Here is an 18,639-nt window from a genome sequence, read left to right on the forward strand (position 1 = left end):
AGTGCCCAGCACAGTGAGGCCTTTTCTTGTTTGGTCCCTTGGCACTGTATAATAAACATAATTCAGAATCATAAAATAAAGGTCCCGGGGTAGCATCTTTCAGGGGAAATGGAAGTGATGAGGTGAACAGACACCATTCTGTGACTGGCAAGAAAAGAGTTAACTTTCTTGCCTTTTGAGGGACCACAGCTGTCTGCTCTCCCAGCAGGGAGCAAAGACAGCTGTGGAGAGGGCAAGTGTCTCCGCCCCATGCGCATATGTAAGGGATCAGCTGGTGGGGAAGAGGAAAGGATGTGAGCAAATGGGCTGAGATAAACCACCCATTCCTGTGAAACTGGAAGTACCACGGTGGGATGGAGTCTTTTCTTTAATATCTCCTGGAAACTTGGTCAAAGGAAACCACATTTGGCCTGGAATTACTGGCTAGAAAAAGAAGAGGAAGATCTTTCTGGTTGATCCTTGGAGGGGTGGAACTCGGCTGAACATGATCTATTCTATTGTTACCCCAGCCCCTTTTGACTCAAGCGGGTAGGCTACATTTGAGGAATTGGAGACGTCCCAGTTGGGAGTAGAACTTGATGGAGTTGGGTGTTTTCTTTGATGCAGTCTTGTTTGTTTACAAGGAACATACAAAGTCCTGCTGTCTCCGAACTCGGAAGAAACCCAAACCAAAAGCATAGTTTCTTAGGTTACAGCCCTCAGCCTTTTTAGACAACACCAGAACCAAAAAATTCTCTGGCTTTTTCCAGGTTGTACACCATGCTCAAAGGCTGCGGCTTGGCTGTCTTGCTACTGCTTAAGTTGATCTAGTTTACGTTGCTCAGGGGTTTGAAAAAGACATCCCCTTGAGTGACGCAAATTACAGTGACCTCAGGGCTGTCTGCACCGGCGCTATATTGGTGGGAGATGCTCTCCCACGGATTTAGCTTCCACCTATCGCAGAGGTAGAGTCATTATGCTGACAGGAGAGCGCTGTCCCGTCAGCACAGAGTGTCTTCACCAGATGTGCTACAGTGGCACAGCTGCATCGGTGCAGCTGCACTGATGTAGCACTTTTAGTGTACACCTGCCCTAAGTCTGTCTCTGTCAGTCTGCTTTCCCTTCCCTCACACACGCACACACTTTACCCAAAACAATGCACAGCGAAAGCCCCTCCGTCCACTCAGTCTAAAACTCATGGGTGGATTCACAACCCCTTTTGTGTAGCTGGGGTCTTGTGATTAGCTTGCACTGACAGTTTCATTAATTGTCACACCCAATCTTAGAGATTCGTGATCCACACAAGCACCAGTATTGCTCAGATAACTGTATTAACTGCAATAAAATCTACTTTCCTGGACTATGGAACAGGGTGTTTTTACTGCTGTCTGCCCTCCCTGTGACAATTACTAAGGAGATACTAATAGTCTATTGAGATCTTAAACAAACAAACTTAATCACCTGCTGCTCTGGGGTGAGCTTACCTTTCTGTGTGGAAACTTGTTCCTGCAAATAGGAATTGGAGGAACCTTTTGGCCCAGGTGAATGAGGTATAACAGTCTTTCCTAGTTCTATGTTTCCCAACTCTTGCGTATTTTACTTCTGGCCTAACCAAAGAAGCATTTAACATGTTACATTTTTATATGGCTCAATTCTTCTAAATTGGATATTCCTAACAAGGGAAATGTTCTTTAGATATTGTGCATATGATATTACACAGATACAGAATTTGAATTCACTCAAGCTGCTACCTGAAAATAAAACTTTCATAATGGAACAAAGGCTGATAATGACTTAAAACATGATCTGTAAACTATGTGAACCATTTTTACTGAATCTGTCTTAAAACACAAAACTGTTTAGAAACTGGGGTGTGTGCTCTCTCTCTTACTTACACACACACACAGAGAAAAGCGTAACTGGACTTTAACATGCCCAGTAATTATAGCTGAGATGCAGCTACATTCCTTAGTCATTGAAATGAAATTTAACAAACTTGTTAAAAGTATTAATCTTGTACATGAAAACTGGGCTTCTAAAAGTTGCATATTATTCAGCATGTATTTTAGAGAGTCACTCAAACGTACAAAGGTTTACTTTGGAACTGTACCAGTTCCAATCAGCTCAGTATTTGAACTATGGATTCCGGGGATCAGAACAAGAATGCTATCTGAAGAGTGATATCAGAGTCTGTAGTTCATTATTAGTTTTAGATAAGTAACAAAGAAACATTGCAGGCATCCTCACAGGGGTTCCCACAACAAAAATTTTGGTGGCCTCAGAGTGTGGCCACTGCTGCTATGACAATTTTTCCTAAAATACTTAATTAACATTAGGAAAAACAAATAAATATGCACATAAACATGTCCAAACTGGTGTAATTTATTTAAGTAAGTTTTTTTTTTCAGAATCAATAACAACATACAGTTGTCTCTATTCTTTACTGGACCTAAACACAAATAAGGTGCTTTGCATGTTCTTCTCTTTTGTTGTTGTTGGGGTTTTTTCGCCTTTTTTGGTCAGTTTTTTTTGGTGTTTTTTTTTTTGAGACTTGCTAGGTAGTAAGCCGCTTCTGTAAAAGGTGATTCTTGTATGATTGTTAATATCTCTTTTCATAGCATCAGACTTGCTAGCTAGCTGGGAGGCAGTGAAAAATGATATTAACAAACATACACATCGCTTTGCATAGCAGACTTACTCAGCCCTGGCAAGCCAAGGCTTAATTTGTTCCCTGGATGGCAGAGGTGGGTGGGGAGACAGCAGGGGCTAGGAGTGATCAGGTGGATGGGTGAGGGGCCGGGGTGGCAGCAGGGGCCAGGGGCAATGAGGGGGGCAGTGAGCCCAAAGCCCAGCGGCTGAAGCCTGGAGCCCATCGCTGTGCAGCCAAAGCCCGGAGCCCAAAACCCATGGTCGGAGCCTGCCACCACACGGCCAGAGCCTGCTGCCTGCCACCCCAGAGCTGAAGCCAGAAGCCTGAGCCCCACCACCCTGGGGAAGGTGGGGAACTCACACTGGCTGTTTGTGCCTCCTGTCTTTTGTGGCTCCAGAGGGGGCAGGGCCCAATCTCTCCTTGCAGACCCAGAGGAGGGGCCATGGGTGGCAGGTATCGTAGGCCAGGGGAGGCTAAGCATCCCCTAACTCAGACCATGGCCCTGCCCACGCTCTGCCCCGAGGGCCCACCCTCGCTCCCCCTCTCCCATGAAGCCAACGGGTGCTCAGCTCGGGCTGGCATCCTGGAGCTCAGGGCTTATCCAGCTGGCAGCCTGGGAGCCAGGCCAGTGCTGGGGTCAGCCAGTGGCCAGGGGTTGGCCTGGGTGTCGGCATGGCCGGCAGCTCAGGACTCAGGGTGGCTGGGGCTGTTTGGCCAGAGCTCCTCTGGCCATGGGGGCTGAGGGCACGTCAGGGCTTTGGTGGGCTGGGGGGGTGGGGGGGGCTGAAGGGGCAGGTAGGGGCAGGGCCTCGGGTGGGACTGGGGACTAGCCTCCCTGAAGTGGGGGGTTACATGCTGCCTATGGGAAGGGCCGCTGCTTTGAACCTCCTCTCCACCCCCCATATCACTGCCCAGGAGGCTTTGGCTGCAAGAAAAGCCTCTGGTGGCTGCATTGGAGAAACACTGCCCAGTAACCCTTTACTGCAACCCTGTGTCTCAAAAGATGACTGCCAAAGAAATTGATGTGAGATCCAGACATGAGTGGAAGTATGGAGGACAAAGGGGCCCAAGCCAGCTTCATTAAGTAACCAGTGCAAAATAACAAACCCTTACAAACACGAAATGCAACACTAAGCATTCCCGTTCTCTCCATTCTGCTCACTGGCAAGGGTGGAGCACAGTGCGACTGCAGGGGAGGCAAAAGGCACTGCATGTTTTCATGCAGTAGTGCTTGCATTGTTGGCCTTAGTCCATTTTTTTGGATATATACATACACATACCTGGCTTGGTTTTATTACAGTTACCATAGGAGTAACCCAGTCATGGTTACTGAATCCATTCAGTAAAATCTAACTTTTACCATCCAATGAAGTTCAGGTTTATTTAACCTCTGTGTTAAAGGGACTCCGTATCCATGTAATGGATGAATTAAGTGTAACCCCTCTGCCAGGCTGAACCGATAGCAGCAAGGGCCAGGTTCAATACCTAGGGGTCCCTTCCCCACAACGTAATGCAAACCAGCTCGAGCCCCCACCCAGTGACCTGGGAAAATCTTACACACACCCCTGGGCGCCTCCAGGAGGCAATACTTCCCCTCTTGCAAGCACAGACTCTTGGTGTAGCAGAAAAGGTTTAATTACATAAGATAAACAACAACAAGCATGAAATTTGGAAAATACCTCAACTAGAGTTCATGGGTCAAACCGTGAGCAAAGACCGCCCCCAGCAACTTGGGCCGTGTCCTTCTCTCTGGGCCCTTGAGTCCAGCAACCCCCCAAATCACCCACAGTCCCCAAAGTCCCACAATTCAAAAGTCTCTGTCCCGGGTCAGTGCAGCCCCAGAGTTCAAGAGTCTCTCTGCAGAGGTCCCCCTCCCCAGCCTAGGTAGAAAGGGGCATCTTACGTGGTTCGGGGCCAACTGCCCTGCCTCTTCGTGGGGTTCTGCTTCCACTAGTCGTCCCCGCAAACAGCTCAGCTCCGCTTACCCTGTGGGCTGCTCCGCTCTGCCAGCTGCTCTGGTCCACCAGCTGTCCTGTGATCCGCTCCAGCCGTCCTCACAAGCTGCTCAGCTCCACTCACCCAGTGGCTGCACAAACTGCTCCACTCCACTCTGCCAGTATTGCTTCAGGCTCCCCCACTCATTAGCACAGTGCTCTCAGCTCAGCAAGGCCAGCTCTTCAGTGATTTCAGCTCCACTCATTAGCACAGTGCTCTCAGCTCAGCAAGTCCAGCTCTTCAGTGATTTCAGCTCATAGAAGGGGAGCCCCAGTACCAGTGAATTCAGCTCAGTAACCTGCATCTAGATTCTTAAGGGAATAAAAAATTAACTCTGACATTCCACAGTGGAGAGAAGCATAGGTGGAACTGGTGCTCCTGGCTCACACAAGGAGCCTGCACTACCAAGTACAGATACCTGTCCCCAGCCTCTCTCTCCAATGGGTTTTGGAACCCATGTCCCCCGTCTAGCAAGCGCTATCCTGCTGACAATGAAACCCCCCATCACAAGACAATTTTGTAGTTCCCCATTTACCCAATCAGGGTGACAACATTTCATTGCTCCTGCCCCAATAACAACGAAATTGGGGGTCCCACAGCTGTGAAAATAATCATCCCATGCTGCTTTGCGGTATGCTAAGTGGGGTGGGAGTGCCAATGCAAATAACCAAAACTTCTTTCCGCACTCCCCATAATTTACCACCAGATGTCAGGGTGGAGCTCATCCTGACTCTGCTTACATCCTCCCCCCAGCCGAGAATTTGTCGTCCCGATAAATCACATTCCCTACTGTACCAACTTACTGGCCCCCGTCAAACGGCCTCAGATAGCCCACTTTAGCTTCCACAAGCCTGTGTGCTAAATGTATTGGCTCCTCACTAGTCACCCCAGGTGCATCATAAGTTAACCGTTTCACTGGTCTTATTACCCTGTCTCGCCTATTGAGAATCTCTGTTGCGGTGGTAGGGGGGACATCCTCTGGAGTGACAGATGGGGAAGTTTCCTGTGAGTTCCCCTCGGATACTGGCATAGGCCCCTGCATTTCTAGTTCTAGCAGTGGAGGGTCGAAGGTGATTGGGACATCTTCCATCTGTATGTCGCCACTGTCCAATAATCTGTGTAAGTCATCACACGGGGGTTCCACCAGTGGCTCAGGAGTGTCAGGAATGGGCCTAAATACTTCTGCCATAGGGTTTAGGGTGGAAGAGGAGGTGCTCTCTTTTGATTCAGCTGATCGAGACTGAAGTCTTGTCTTCATCCCAGGATACACCATGGTTGTGTCTTCCTCCTCAGAGTCACTCTCAGATGTGCTGAGTAGGGGTAGGTTAGCTGCAGGGGGCCGCCTGTCCATGTTGGAAGGTGGCTTTGGTACAGCACCTTCGTTCTGCCCACTTGCCCTGTTGTGGCCCATCTCATAAGGGCTGCCCACCAATTCCCCCACAGGGAGCAAAAGGTTTCTATGCACAGTCTTTGCCTGCCCTGGACCCTCTTCAGGTTTGATCTTGTAGACCGGCAGGTCTCCTAGCTTTTCCATCACCAAGTAAGGTATTGCCTTCCATCTGTCAGCTATCTTGTGTTTGCCAGCAATACCCAAATTTCACAGCAAGACTCTGTCCCCTGGCTGGAGCTCTTGCAGACGTACCCTAGCATCATATCGATGTTTGTTGCGGTCTGCGTTCTTCCGAGCTGCAGATGCCGCTAAGTGATAAGCATCCCGCAGCTTTTCTCGTAGTCGGGATACATATTGCTGATGAGTTTCATAGCCATCTCCATCCTCGGATACACCAAAGCACAGGTCTATGGGTAATCTTGGTTCTCGCCCAAACATCAAGAGATACGGGGTGAATCCCGTAGCGTCGTTCTTTGTGGAGTTGTAGGCGTGCACCAGAAATGCAACATGTTGGCTCCAGGTTGCTTTCTGTTCTGGCCGCAAAGTCCCCAACATATCTAATAGGGTTCGGTTGAACCTCTCTGGCTGAGGATCACCTTGCGGGTGATAAGGTATTGTCCTCGACTTTTTAATTCCTGCTATCCTTAGCACCTCCTTTAGAAGGTGACTTTCAAAGTCCCGCCCCTGATCTGAGTGTATCTGGGCTGGGAATCTATAAACTGAGAAATATTTTTCCCACAGTACTCGAGCGACAGTAGTGGCCTTCTGATCACGTGTGGGATATGCCTGCGCATATCGCGTATAATGGTCGGTCACGACTAGAATGTTCCCAATATTCCTCTTGTCTACTTCTAAGGACAAGAAATCAATGCAAACCAGCTCCAGAGGTTTGTTGCTGGTGATGTTTTTCAGATATGCAGCCCTTGTGGGCAGAGTTTTCCTTTGAACACATCGAGAGCAGGTTTCACATTCTCTGCGAACATCTTCAGCCATCCGGGGCCAATAGAACCTACTGCGAATAAGTTCCAGGGTCCTCTCCATTCCTAAATGTCCAAAGTCATCATGCAGGGCCCTCATAGCCAGGGCTCTGTACTCTTTCGGCAGCACTAGTTGGGTCCGTTGTTTTTGTAAAGGATCTGTGGTCACACGGTGTAGCACTCCCTGAATCAGTTTTAGTTTGGTCCATTCTCTCAATAGCAGCTTACCTTCTGGGTTGGGCGGGACAACCGCAGCTGGGCTTCACCCCTCCCTTTTGGCAAGTAGTGTATCATGGATGTCAGTATCTTGCAGCTGGGCTTCCTGCCAGTCAGCCGCATTGAGCACGGGCAAGGGAGATTGGTCCAATGCAATATAGTTCACTGAAGCAGAAGGCATGCATTCAGGGGGAAGGCCCAAAGCTTCAGAAACACATCCATGAAGGCTCTCATGGGCCTCCGGCTCTCTGCGACTCACTGGCAGGAAGCCCAGCTGCAAGAGTATTGCCTCCTTGAGGCGCCCAGGGATGTGTGTAAGATTTTCCCAGGTCACTGGGTGGGGGCTCGAGCTGGTTTGTATTACGCTAAGTGGGGTGGGAGTGCCAATGCAAATAACCGAAACTTCTTTCCGCACTCCCCATAATTTACCACCAGATGTCAGGGTGGGGCTCATCCTGACTCTGCTTACATAAGGATACAATACCAGTCCATTAAACACCACATCGTATGCTTTGGTTTAGTCGATAAGCTATACTGTACATAGATTATTTGCATTTATAGGCTAATCTTCCCACACAGGCACACACTGGACTTCCTGTTCAGTTATTTCAAACTCTGCCCAGTGGCATCTGTCCTTATGCAAATATGCCAGTGTGGCTTTGTCACATAAACTCATGTTGGGATTGTTATATAATACTTTTGTATATGCTTGCTGTTATCCTTTTGCACTCAGTTACAGAATCCATTTTGAAATTCACTTTTTGTTCATTTATTTCCAGTGTTACAACCTGATCTGTTGTACAACTGTGTTTTGTAAATATAGAGACTCAAAGATATTTTTTTTTGGTATGCTGAGAGATTTCTCCTTAAGATGTTTGTTAATTACTGTATTTTGCTTTCATATTTCATTGCAGTTTGTGAAGACTGATAGGCTTTTGCAAAACACATCAGTTAAAAGCAACCCTGACTCTACACTCTTCATGCTGGACACCTTTGTGTTGCAATTATCTCCATATTCACTGCAAATAAATCTGGTCTTTGCTGTTCATGTGCCCTTCTGTCTTTGCCTTTTTAATTAGATGTACTTCTGGTTCTTCACTAATTGCTAACAATTTCATTAGGGAAATATGGTTTTCACTAGCCCTACAAATATTCACTGTTAGCACAATTAATTTCTTGCAATAATGTTGCTTTGACTTGTTATTAATTTATCACATAACCTGGTTTCTAATTAGTCTATATGATCAAATTCACATCTTATTTTACTTCACTTTACTGCATAGATTTTGTTTGCATCTTGTAAAGAAAACAGTCCAAATCCTCTAAGGTGTGGGAGTTAGATGCAAAAATAGCTTTGATAATCTGGGACAATGAGCCTTTTCCCAGTGAAATCCTTTCATGGATGAGTGTTCCTAAAAATTCTCAGTGACTATCTAGCTGTCCCCCTCCACATGTATTGTAGATCTCATGTGTCTCTAAGCCAGGGGTAGGCAACCTATGGCACGTATGCCAAAGGCGGCACGTGAGCTGATTTTTCAGTGGCACTCACACTGCCCGGGTCCTGGCCACCAGTCCGGGGGGGCTCTGCATTTTAATTTAATTTTAAATGAAGCTTCTTAAACATTGTAAAAACCTTATTTACTTTACATTCAACAATAGTTTAGTTATAGATTATAGACTCATAGAAAGAGACCTTCTAAAAATGTTAAAATGTATTAGTAGCAAGCAAAACCTCCAATCAGAGTGAATAAATGAAGACCCGGCACACCACTGCTGAAAGGCTTCTGACCCCTGCTCTAGGCCTTCCACATGTGAGAGTATGGAGGAGTTCACCCCATACTCCCACAACTTCTCTTCAGTATCACCATTCTTCCAGGGAAAACTTGAAAGCATTGCAATCACTTCCTCTAGCCCTTTGCCAGGTTCCCTTCCGTACTGAAAGAGTTGGGTGACTTTATTTGCCTCACTTTTGCCACAAGTCATTTTTCTTCAGACACCGCATAAGAATATGACACACACCGGTGCTGGCTGGAACAAGACTGATCTTTGTTTCTTGGCCCCAGTCATGTGACATGGTTTTACTTGTCACAGGGCAAAGAATAACCACAAGCTGCAATGGTTACTGTTTTACCTGCTGAATGGGCCTATTAGGATTTAGGGTTGCCAACTTTCTAATCACACAAAACCGAACATCCTAGCCCTCCTCCCTCCCCAAGGCCCCGCTCCTGCTCACTACATTCCTCCTCCCTCGGTGGCTCACTCTCCCCCACCCTCACTCACTTTCACTGGGCTGGGGCAGGGGGCTGGGGTGTGGGAGGGGGTGAGGGTTCTAACTGGGGGTGGGGGCTCTAGGGTGGGGCCAGAAATGAGGGGTTCTGGCTGGGGCTGTGGGCTCTGGGGTGGGGTCAGGTTTGGGGTACAGGAGCTGGCTCCAGGCTGGAAGGTGAAGCCAAAGAATTCTGAGTGTGGGAGGGGGCTGTGGGTTGAGGCAGGGGATTGGGTGTGGGAGAGGGTATGGGCTCTGGGATAGGGGTGTGGGCTCTGGGGTGGGGGTGGGGATGAGGGGTTTGGAGTGCAGGAGAGGGCTCTGGGTTTGGGGGCGGCTCAGGGCTGGGGCATGGGGTTGGGGTTTGGGCTTATCTCAGGCGGCTCACAGTCAGCAGCACAGCAGGGCTAAGGCAGGTTCCCTGCCTATCCTGGCACTGTGCTGAGCCCTGGAGGTGGCCAGCAGGTCCAGCTCCTAGGCGGGGGGGTCCAGGAGGCTCCACACGCTGTTCTGGCCCACAGGTACTGCCCCCGCAGCTCCCATTGGCCGTGGTTCTTGGCCAATGGAGTGCAGATCCAGTGCTAGGGGCAGCACGCAGTGCCCCGAGGCCCCCCTGCCTAGGAGCCAGACACGCTGGCCTCTTCGGGGGCACAGCATGGTGCCAGGAGAGGTAGAGACTAGCCTGCCTTAAACCTGCAGCACTGACGACCGGACTTTTAACGGCCTAGTCGGCGGTACCGACTGGAGCTGCCAGGGTCCCTTTTCAACCAGGCGTTCTGGTGGAAAACCCGACACCTGGCAACACTAATTAGGATAGTAGTGATAGCTACCTTTGTCCTTGTATGCAATCTGTCAAGTAGTCTCTGTGGAAGTCTTCCACCTGCACCCTCATTTCTCTATCACTGGTTCTGTCCTTTTGTCTTTTTTTTGTTTTTTAAATTTGCTTTTTCCATCTCAGACCTAAACATTCTGTGAGTTTCCTGTTCCTCTTCAGGTTGACAAAAGTATCTGCTCTCATTTTCAGTCTGATTCCCTTGTTGAAATAGCAAGTGGTCACTTCTGGATGCCAGGTCCCGCTCTTGATCTGTGATGGCTTTGGTGTTGTAGTTCACATCAAAACTAGGAACGGGTTAATAGGCTTATTAATGATACAAACAACCCTTGGAATAACAAAGAGTATGATTTAAAAGCAAACATTCCTGTTTACTCTGGGATATAAACCAACACTATCTTAAATTCAAAATACAGTTGGAGAGGAGGTTTGCATTAATGGCTGAGTGGGAACAATGAGTGCAGAAGTGGGAAGGGTTGGTGAGTAGCATGCAGAACAATAAAGATTACGCACTGTAGATGACAGGAATCTCAACAATCTCTGTGCTGCGAGTTCCATAAAGGGAAAGGAAGGCAGTGTCACACTTCTGTAAATGGAGTTTCAGAATGAACAGGTTTCACTGTATTTTGAAATTGAAAGCAAATAGAAACTGTCCAGGAAACTGAGGTTCCTTCTTTCTTTGTGATTTCTGATGCAGCTCTAATATTGGGAATTTCAAATGCATAAACTGTTAATGTGGTATTATTTTAGGGTTATTGACTGACTGTTTTTTCCAGATGATGTGGCGGAAGCAAGAAGTGCATTAATGTAATTCAGATTTTAGTTGAATTCCACAGTGATTCACTATACTTTCTGGAACGTGAAGCAGATTTCCTCCCAGATTGACAATGGTGTTTTGGTTTCTCTTTGTTTTGATTTTTTTGCCTGGGAGTATTTTTGCCCTTTTCAGAATCAGGTTTTTTAAAATAGCTTTATCTAAAATCTTAAATTTTAAGAAATTATGTAACAGACTGCAGGATTATGGCCAATCCATTCCAGATGTTAAAGGCCCTTGGGCAGTGTCTAGTTCTTCACTATGATTTATCTGTATTGTGACTAGTCCATCTGGGGCTTCCTGTGGAATATTAGTCAGATCAATAGCATCTTGGTTTTGCTGAATAGTAAAACATGAGTAATTCTGGAGACAGAAATGAAACTTATTGCTATGAATGTCTTGTGTAACATGTACTGTATAGTGCTGATTCCACACCAAAATCTTGATAGTTTTCCAGGTATTTAACTTTCTTGGTTTTTGACTGTTTGCTTTTTTGGGGAGCAAAATGCAGAAATACGTTTTAAGACCGAACCGTCAGATAATACAGGGAACATTAATGAAAACAGAAAGCAAGGGGATTGGACAAGAAGTTTTAAACTCATCTGACTCCTATAACGCAAGACATTATGAGGAAAGCTTCTTTTAACTGTTTTGCTTAATCCAGAGGAAAGGAATGTGAAAGTGCAGAGACATGTCTAAAATAAGTCAGTCAATTTAGTGCTCTGGTTAGAAGAAACTGGGAACATGAGATACCTCATTCTCAGTATTAAATAATGTTTAGGGTGATCTTAATAGCTACTCTAGTTAAAATGAGAATTAATTAACATAAAGAGGACTAGCAAGTGTTGTATTAAATCCTATTTATGCCTGTATCTGTGCCTCTAAAGAGTGATGCCTACATCTTTAGGGTTAAACCGGCTGTTGTATGGGCATGTTAAATGGCATGCATCTCTAGTGTTTATTCTTTCCAGCTCTCCCACTGAAAATACTTGACTGATACAACAGTAGACAAATGTTTCCTATCTTCATGTTCCCCTCCCTCACTCTTTGCCATGACTATCTTCTCTTTTCAGTTACTCTGGTTCAAGTACTAGTCAAAAGATATCACATATCTAGTCTGTTCAATAAAACAATTGCTGTTTTTGTATTTTCATTATCTTCTCCTTCAGATGCCCACATGACTAATGTTATGCTCATACAAAGCACATGGGATCTTTATAGAGGAAGGTAAATACACAGCATTTATTGAAAATACAACAGTTAGCATATGCTTTTTACACACACACACACACACACACACACACACACACACACACACACACACACACACACACACACACACACACACACACACACACACACACACACACACACACACACACACACACACACGTCCTGTAGTGATGTTTATAGTTACCAGTCTATTGTAGCTCGAGTCAATCTAATGGCCAGTTAGATTGAGCACGAGTGTGGAGCTGGGTTCTGTTGGTCGCGATCCGATGCTCCGAGGCCTTGCAGGACTGAACCCAGAGTTACATGGCAAAACACTGCAGCTTTAGAGTTGTAAATTCCCATTTGAGTCCATGCATTATGCAATGTCATCCTGTAATCATTAGTCCTTAAGTGGTGTTATCATTTGATGGTTATTGTCTGGCTTCCCATCGTTATCTCCTATTTGTTGTCTCACCTTTGGGGGTGCCTGCCTCACCTCTGAGGTTGTCAATGCTGCTAACATGTTTAACATCAGATACAATGGATGTTTTCTGATTGTCCCTTGGTCTTTCCAAGTCTCTCACTTCTTCTTGATCATCTGGACATTTGTGATAGCTTTCACACCTTATCTTTTCCTGATGCATGCATTCCTCATTCACACAAACAATCTCTTACAGAAACCTTCAACGTATACAGACAGCAGTATTGTGTATTCTGCTGAATATAATTGTAAATCAAGCCTTGCTAAATCTTATAAGTAAAACAATTCACATTGGGGCTTCAGGCGTTCAATATTCCTCTCATCTCTTTAACATAGATACAATACAAGATCCTGTTTTTTACTTTCTAAACCTTAAAACAAAGAAATGTATATTTAACCAGAGTGCCTAATTTGTAATACATATGGGAAAACAGAATATCATAATCCCAGAGGGTAATTTCTTTCTGCTATTCAAAAAGGGTGGCTAGCAGGATGAAATCAAATCATACATTAATTCTTATAGTGCTATATATAATCCTGCTCCTACACTAACATGATGTCATAACCACCTGCTGCCATTAATTTCTGCTTGAATCTATTTGGCCTTTGCAAAACAGCAGTGCTCACTCTGCAGTTTTCGTCAAACAGATTGGTGTTCTGCATGCTTCGCTTTGGCTGGTTATTTGACAACTTATTTACATACTGCCCCCAAATCAGTTTCAAAATACTGTCACTTGTTCAAGGCTGAGAATTCTAAACGGAAAGGAAACGGCAATCTTCATTTTATACTTTGCACTCCCATCTCAAGAGAATTGCAGAAATCATCTCTAATACTTCAATTCATAGCCCTGGGCAGGAAGCTTTTTGTAAACTTTTAGTTAAAAATGAATTCAGATACGTGCTGTCACTTTTGTTCAAGCAAATCTATACAGTAAAACCAGAGGCGCCAACTTAATCCTAAAATATCCCTCAAGAGAGTGTTAACATGGATACAAATATTCTATTAAGCACCTGTTTAATATGATAGTGCCTGAGGATCAACCATACTGTGTCAGGCATTGTACAAACAATAGTAGACAGTTCTTGCCCCAGAGTGTGTATATCTAATTAGACAAGACAGACCCAGGATTAGCGAAAGGGATAGAACCAGGGGTGCTGGAAGGGGGGGAGCAGGAGAGTATGTCCCTGCAACTTTTCACTGGCTGTAAGGGTAAGGATAGGGGAGGAGAGGAGCAAGCAGGGGGCAGAGACTCAGGGGCAGGGGGAAAGGCAGGGCAAGGCATCAGGGAGAAGGGACAGTGCAGGGATGGGGCCCTGGTTTGGACGTGGATGGCCCCCCTGTCAATTTTTTGGAAGCATCTGATACTCCTGGATTCAACACATAAGCAGAGTGTACTATAATGGCGGCAGATGTTGTGTTAGTTCCACAACATTTTTTGGGTGTGGTCTCCATTAGGAGGAGATAAATTAAATGGAAAGAAAGTGAAGGAAGGGACATGGAAGGAAAGGGGAATAAGTGGGATGGGACAGAAGTGGAATGAAGCTGAGGTGAAGAGACGGTAATGGAGGGAGAGGGTTGGAGCAAACAACTGATCAGCACCGGGCAGTCAGTCTTTTTTTTTTTTAATCTCTTCTTATACTTTTCTCAACACCATAGTATCTAAGCACCTTCCAGTAACTTCTGCCTTAAATAATGAGACAATACATCTATCATGTTGTGGTGGGAGAGAGAGAAGCATGTACAACAGAGTGTCTTGTTTTGGTAGGGTTTAAAGTTTGTTTGTTTTTTGTTGGAGAAGACACAGTTAAAGAAATGTGTCTTGCACTTGAAGCAGAAGGTCCTTGGTTCCTGAAGTAGTTAATTCCACAGGCTTGGCGCAGCCCCTGAGAAAGTTCTGTCTCTTGCACAGACAAGCTTTCCCCATAGTGTAGAGAGTTCCATTGTGCCAGAAAAGTGTAGTTGTCAAACACTGTCTTCACCTCTGATCATCATCTTTAGATCTTTCAGATATCCTGGGCCCAGGCCATGGAGCTCCTAAAGATAAGGATTAAGACCTTGAACTTGATTGAAAATTCTATGGGAAGCCAGTAGAGAGAGAGTGTAGAATAGGTATCATGTGCTTGCTGTAGCCTTTGTTGATGAGATGTGCTTCACCATCTGTACTAGCTGGAGTTTATTAAGCATTGAAGGCTTCATGACCAGCTACACTGCATTGCTGTACTCCCACCAAAAAGTGACAAAAGGTGTGAATAACAGGCCAAGTCACCATGATGGGATGTAGACTCTTAGCCAACCAGAGATGATAGCTGCTTCTGCAAGTAAGTAATGCTTTCTGTATGAGAAGAATCCAAGCGTGCTCCTAAACTGCAGCCCAAATTGATTGATTGTAGGTACTGAATATATCCTCAACCAAAGGAGAGTGCACTGTGCCTGCAAACTCTTCAAGTCCAGTCAAAACTGTAGAAAGTTTTCTAGATGTCTGCTTTGGTTGCTCCTGTAGCTGCTCTTATCAGCTAGAGTCTGTAGTTGGATCCTCTGCAGTTTTTCCCCACGGCCACATGGCAGGGGTTCACCACCTGGTCCTAGTTTCTCCAGAATGGAGGGTGGATCTCCACTGCAGTTCTGGTTCTTGAAAGATCCTGGCTGTTTCCATTTTATCCCTCATCCCCCATGCAGCATCCTTGCTGCTATGTTAATGCTTGGCTTACTTCCTGTTACATCAAACCCCAGTCTTTATGCTGTATGTCTTGGTGGTGGTGAACTTTTCGAAGATAGTACTTTTAGACAAAATAATTTCAATATAAAGTGTAACTTGCCCCAGTTTCCTTTCTATGGCACTGTTCTGAGGAGGGAAATCACAACCTCTTTACATTAACACCACCCTATACCGAAAACCTACCGACCGCTATGCCTACCTTCATGCCTCCAGCTTCCATCCCGGGCACACCACAAGATCCATTGTCTACAGCCAAGCACTGAGGTACAACCGTATCTGCTCTAACCCCGCAGACAGAGACCAACACCTAGAAAATCTCCACCAAGCATTCTCAAGACTACAGTACCCACACGAGGAAATAAGGAAACAGATCAACAGAGCCAGATGTGTACCCAGAAGCCTCCTACTGCAAGACAAACCCAAGAAAGAAACCAACAGGACTCCACTGGCAATCACATACAGTCCCCAGCTCAAACCCCTCCAACGCATCATCAGGGATCTACAACCCATCCTGGACAATGATCCCACACTTTCACAGGCCTTGGGTGGCAGGCCAGTCCTCGCCCACAGACAACCTGCCAACCTGAAGCATATTCTCACCAGCAACTGCACACCGCACCATAGTAACTCTAGCTCAGGAACCAACCCATGCAACAAACCTCGATGCCAACTCTGCCCACATATCTACACCAGCGACACCATCACAGGACCTAACCAGATCAGCCACACCATCACCGGTTCATTCACCTGCACGTCCACCAATGTAATATATGCCATCATATGCCAGCAATGCCCCTCTGCTATGTACATCGGCCAAACTGGACAGTCTCTACGGAAAAGGATAAATAGACACAAATCAGACATTAGGAATGGCAATATACAAAAACCTGTAGGAGAACACTTCAACCTCCCTGGCCACACAATAGCAGATTTTAAGGTGGCCATCCTACAGCAAAAAAACTTTAGGACCAGACTTCAAAGAGAAACTGCCTCAGTTCATCTGCAAATTTAACACCATCAGCTCAGGACTAAACAAAGACTGTGAATGGCTTGCCAATTACAGAACCAGTTTCTCCTCCCTTGGTTTTCACACCTCAGCTGCTGGAACAGGGCCTCATCCTCCCTGATTGATCTAACCTCGTTATCTCTAGCTTGCTTCTTGCTTGCTTATATATACACACCTGCCCCTGGAAATTTCCACTGCTTGCATCCGAAGAAGTGGGTATTCACCCACGAAAGCTCATGCTGCAAAACGTCTATCAGTCTATACGGTGCCACAGGATTCTTTGCTGCTTCTACAGAACCAGACTAACATGGCTACCCCTCTGATACTTCACAACCTCTTGTGCACTCTGAATATAAAAGACTAATGTCACTACTTGCTCCTGATTGTACCAACCCTCAAGGGCAACGGTCTTCCGATACTCTGTGTCACAACTACATCTGCAAAGACTGAGTTCATTTAGTCGTTAGACAATTTTACTGACAATTTTTGGAGAGATTATAAACAAACTTTCCTAGAGGAATGTTATAGACAGCACCACCAGGCTTCCCTAAACCTAATTATGGTACTGGCATATGTAGCTGGTGCTATAGTTTGCTGGTTACTCTGACTTATCTGAGCCTTTGGCCAAGGCTTGAGGTCTTTGTCTATGTCCCACGTGCAACCATTAGTGTTACCCATTCAGTGAATTAGACTAGTATAAACTCCTGGCCTAGAAAGGCACCATTTGTTCTAGGCAGGGGTAACCTGAGAGGAAAGGGTTGGATACTCCTCTAGGATTTCAGAGAGATGGGTCTGAGTCCAGCTGTATGACATTGGCCAAGTCACTTATTCCATTTTCCAGCTGTGAAACAGGGATAACAGCACTCCTCTGCCACAGAGGGGTGTTGTGACTCTGTGAGGATAAATGTATCAAAGACACATGGATACTATGGTAATGGGAACCACTTAAGTACCTTAAACAGGCACACGTAGGCTTTGCTCTGGTGGCTGGCTCCCAAAGCCCTTGTTTACACAAAGTCAGTGCACCCCATGTTTGAAGACCATTGCTCACAGGAGCTTTGTTTGCACAAGGGGACCCCACTACATTGCTCCCCTACTACAGCTGGAAGCACGGATCTGACTCTGTTTAAATTTGCTTGTGGCCCTACAGTAGGGTGACCAGATGTCCTGATTTTATAGGGACAGTCCCAATTTTTGGGTCTTTTTCTTATATAGGATCCTATTACCCCCCCCCCCCCCCGCATCCCGATTTTTCACACGTGCTGTCTGGTCACCCTACAGGGAGGGTGGGTATCCATGTACGGCAATGGACGGTGGCGAGAGAGAATGAGGCTGCTCATGACAGGGACGGGGCAGTCTGAGGCAATGGGGACTGGGCCCCTCAGAACGAGGGGGGGTACTGACTGCCCCCCAGCTGGAAAAGGCAGTAGGCTGGGCTGTCAGTGCAGGGCCCAAGCAGCGACTGAGCTGGCCCGGGGGTGTCACTACAATGAGCCCCGAGGCCGGGGGGGTAACTCCCCTCACACAAGGACGGATCCTCCCCTCATCCCCAAATCGCTTTGTGATGCGCAGACGACGCTTCGCGCGCGCAATAAAGGGAACGGGGCGAACCTTTCCCGCCCTCTGTGCACGGACCAATGGGAGAGGTGAAGGCAGCACGCGAGGAACTCGCCAGACATCTTCACTTCCCTCCTCCCGCCTCCATCCGTTGAGCGGCGGAGCCTCAACGCCGTTGCCCCGCCCTTACAGCCTAGCACCCAATCAGAGGGACCCTCGGTCTCTTGTTTCCTCCCCCTCCCCCATGCATCCTGAGAGCCAATTGGAGAGTCCGCGCTTCGCCTATGCAGCCAATCAGAGGTCTTCACGCAGAAGGGGCGGTGCTGGCAGAGGCGTCCCTCAGAGCTGGGCGGTGCTATGGAGAAGGGCGCGGGCGCTGTCCTGGTTTCCTCTCGCGCCTGAACGGAGGCCTCCGTGCCGTGCCGCCGGAGACATGACCCGGCACCTCAGCGCTGGCTCCTCCGCACAGGGCTCGCCCGGCCGCCATTTAAAGCCGGCGGCCGCAGGGAGAGAGGGCGCCCGAGACTGCAGGTACCCGCGGGCAGGG

At 46.8% G+C, this 18,639-nt stretch overlaps 1 protein-coding gene across 1 annotated transcript in view; it reads left to right on the forward strand.

Moving 5' to 3' along the window:
- The first annotated feature begins 18,368 nt into the window (after window positions 1-18,368).
- SLF2 (SMC5-SMC6 complex localization factor 2) overlaps window positions 18,369-18,639 on the forward strand; it is a 54,642-nt gene continuing 54,371 nt past the window's right edge. The window contains exon 1 of the mRNA XM_045024869.1: window positions 18,369-18,623. Within this exon, the coding sequence (XP_044880804.1) occupies window positions 18,526-18,623 (98 nt within the window). The 5' untranslated portion in view covers window positions 18,369-18,525. The remainder of the gene's footprint in view (window positions 18,624-18,639) is intronic.

The sequence above is a fragment of the Mauremys mutica genome, chromosome 7, assembly GCF_020497125.1.
Source record: "Mauremys mutica isolate MM-2020 ecotype Southern chromosome 7, ASM2049712v1, whole genome shotgun sequence".
NCBI classification, from domain to species: Eukaryota; Metazoa; Chordata; order Testudines; family Geoemydidae; genus Mauremys; species Mauremys mutica.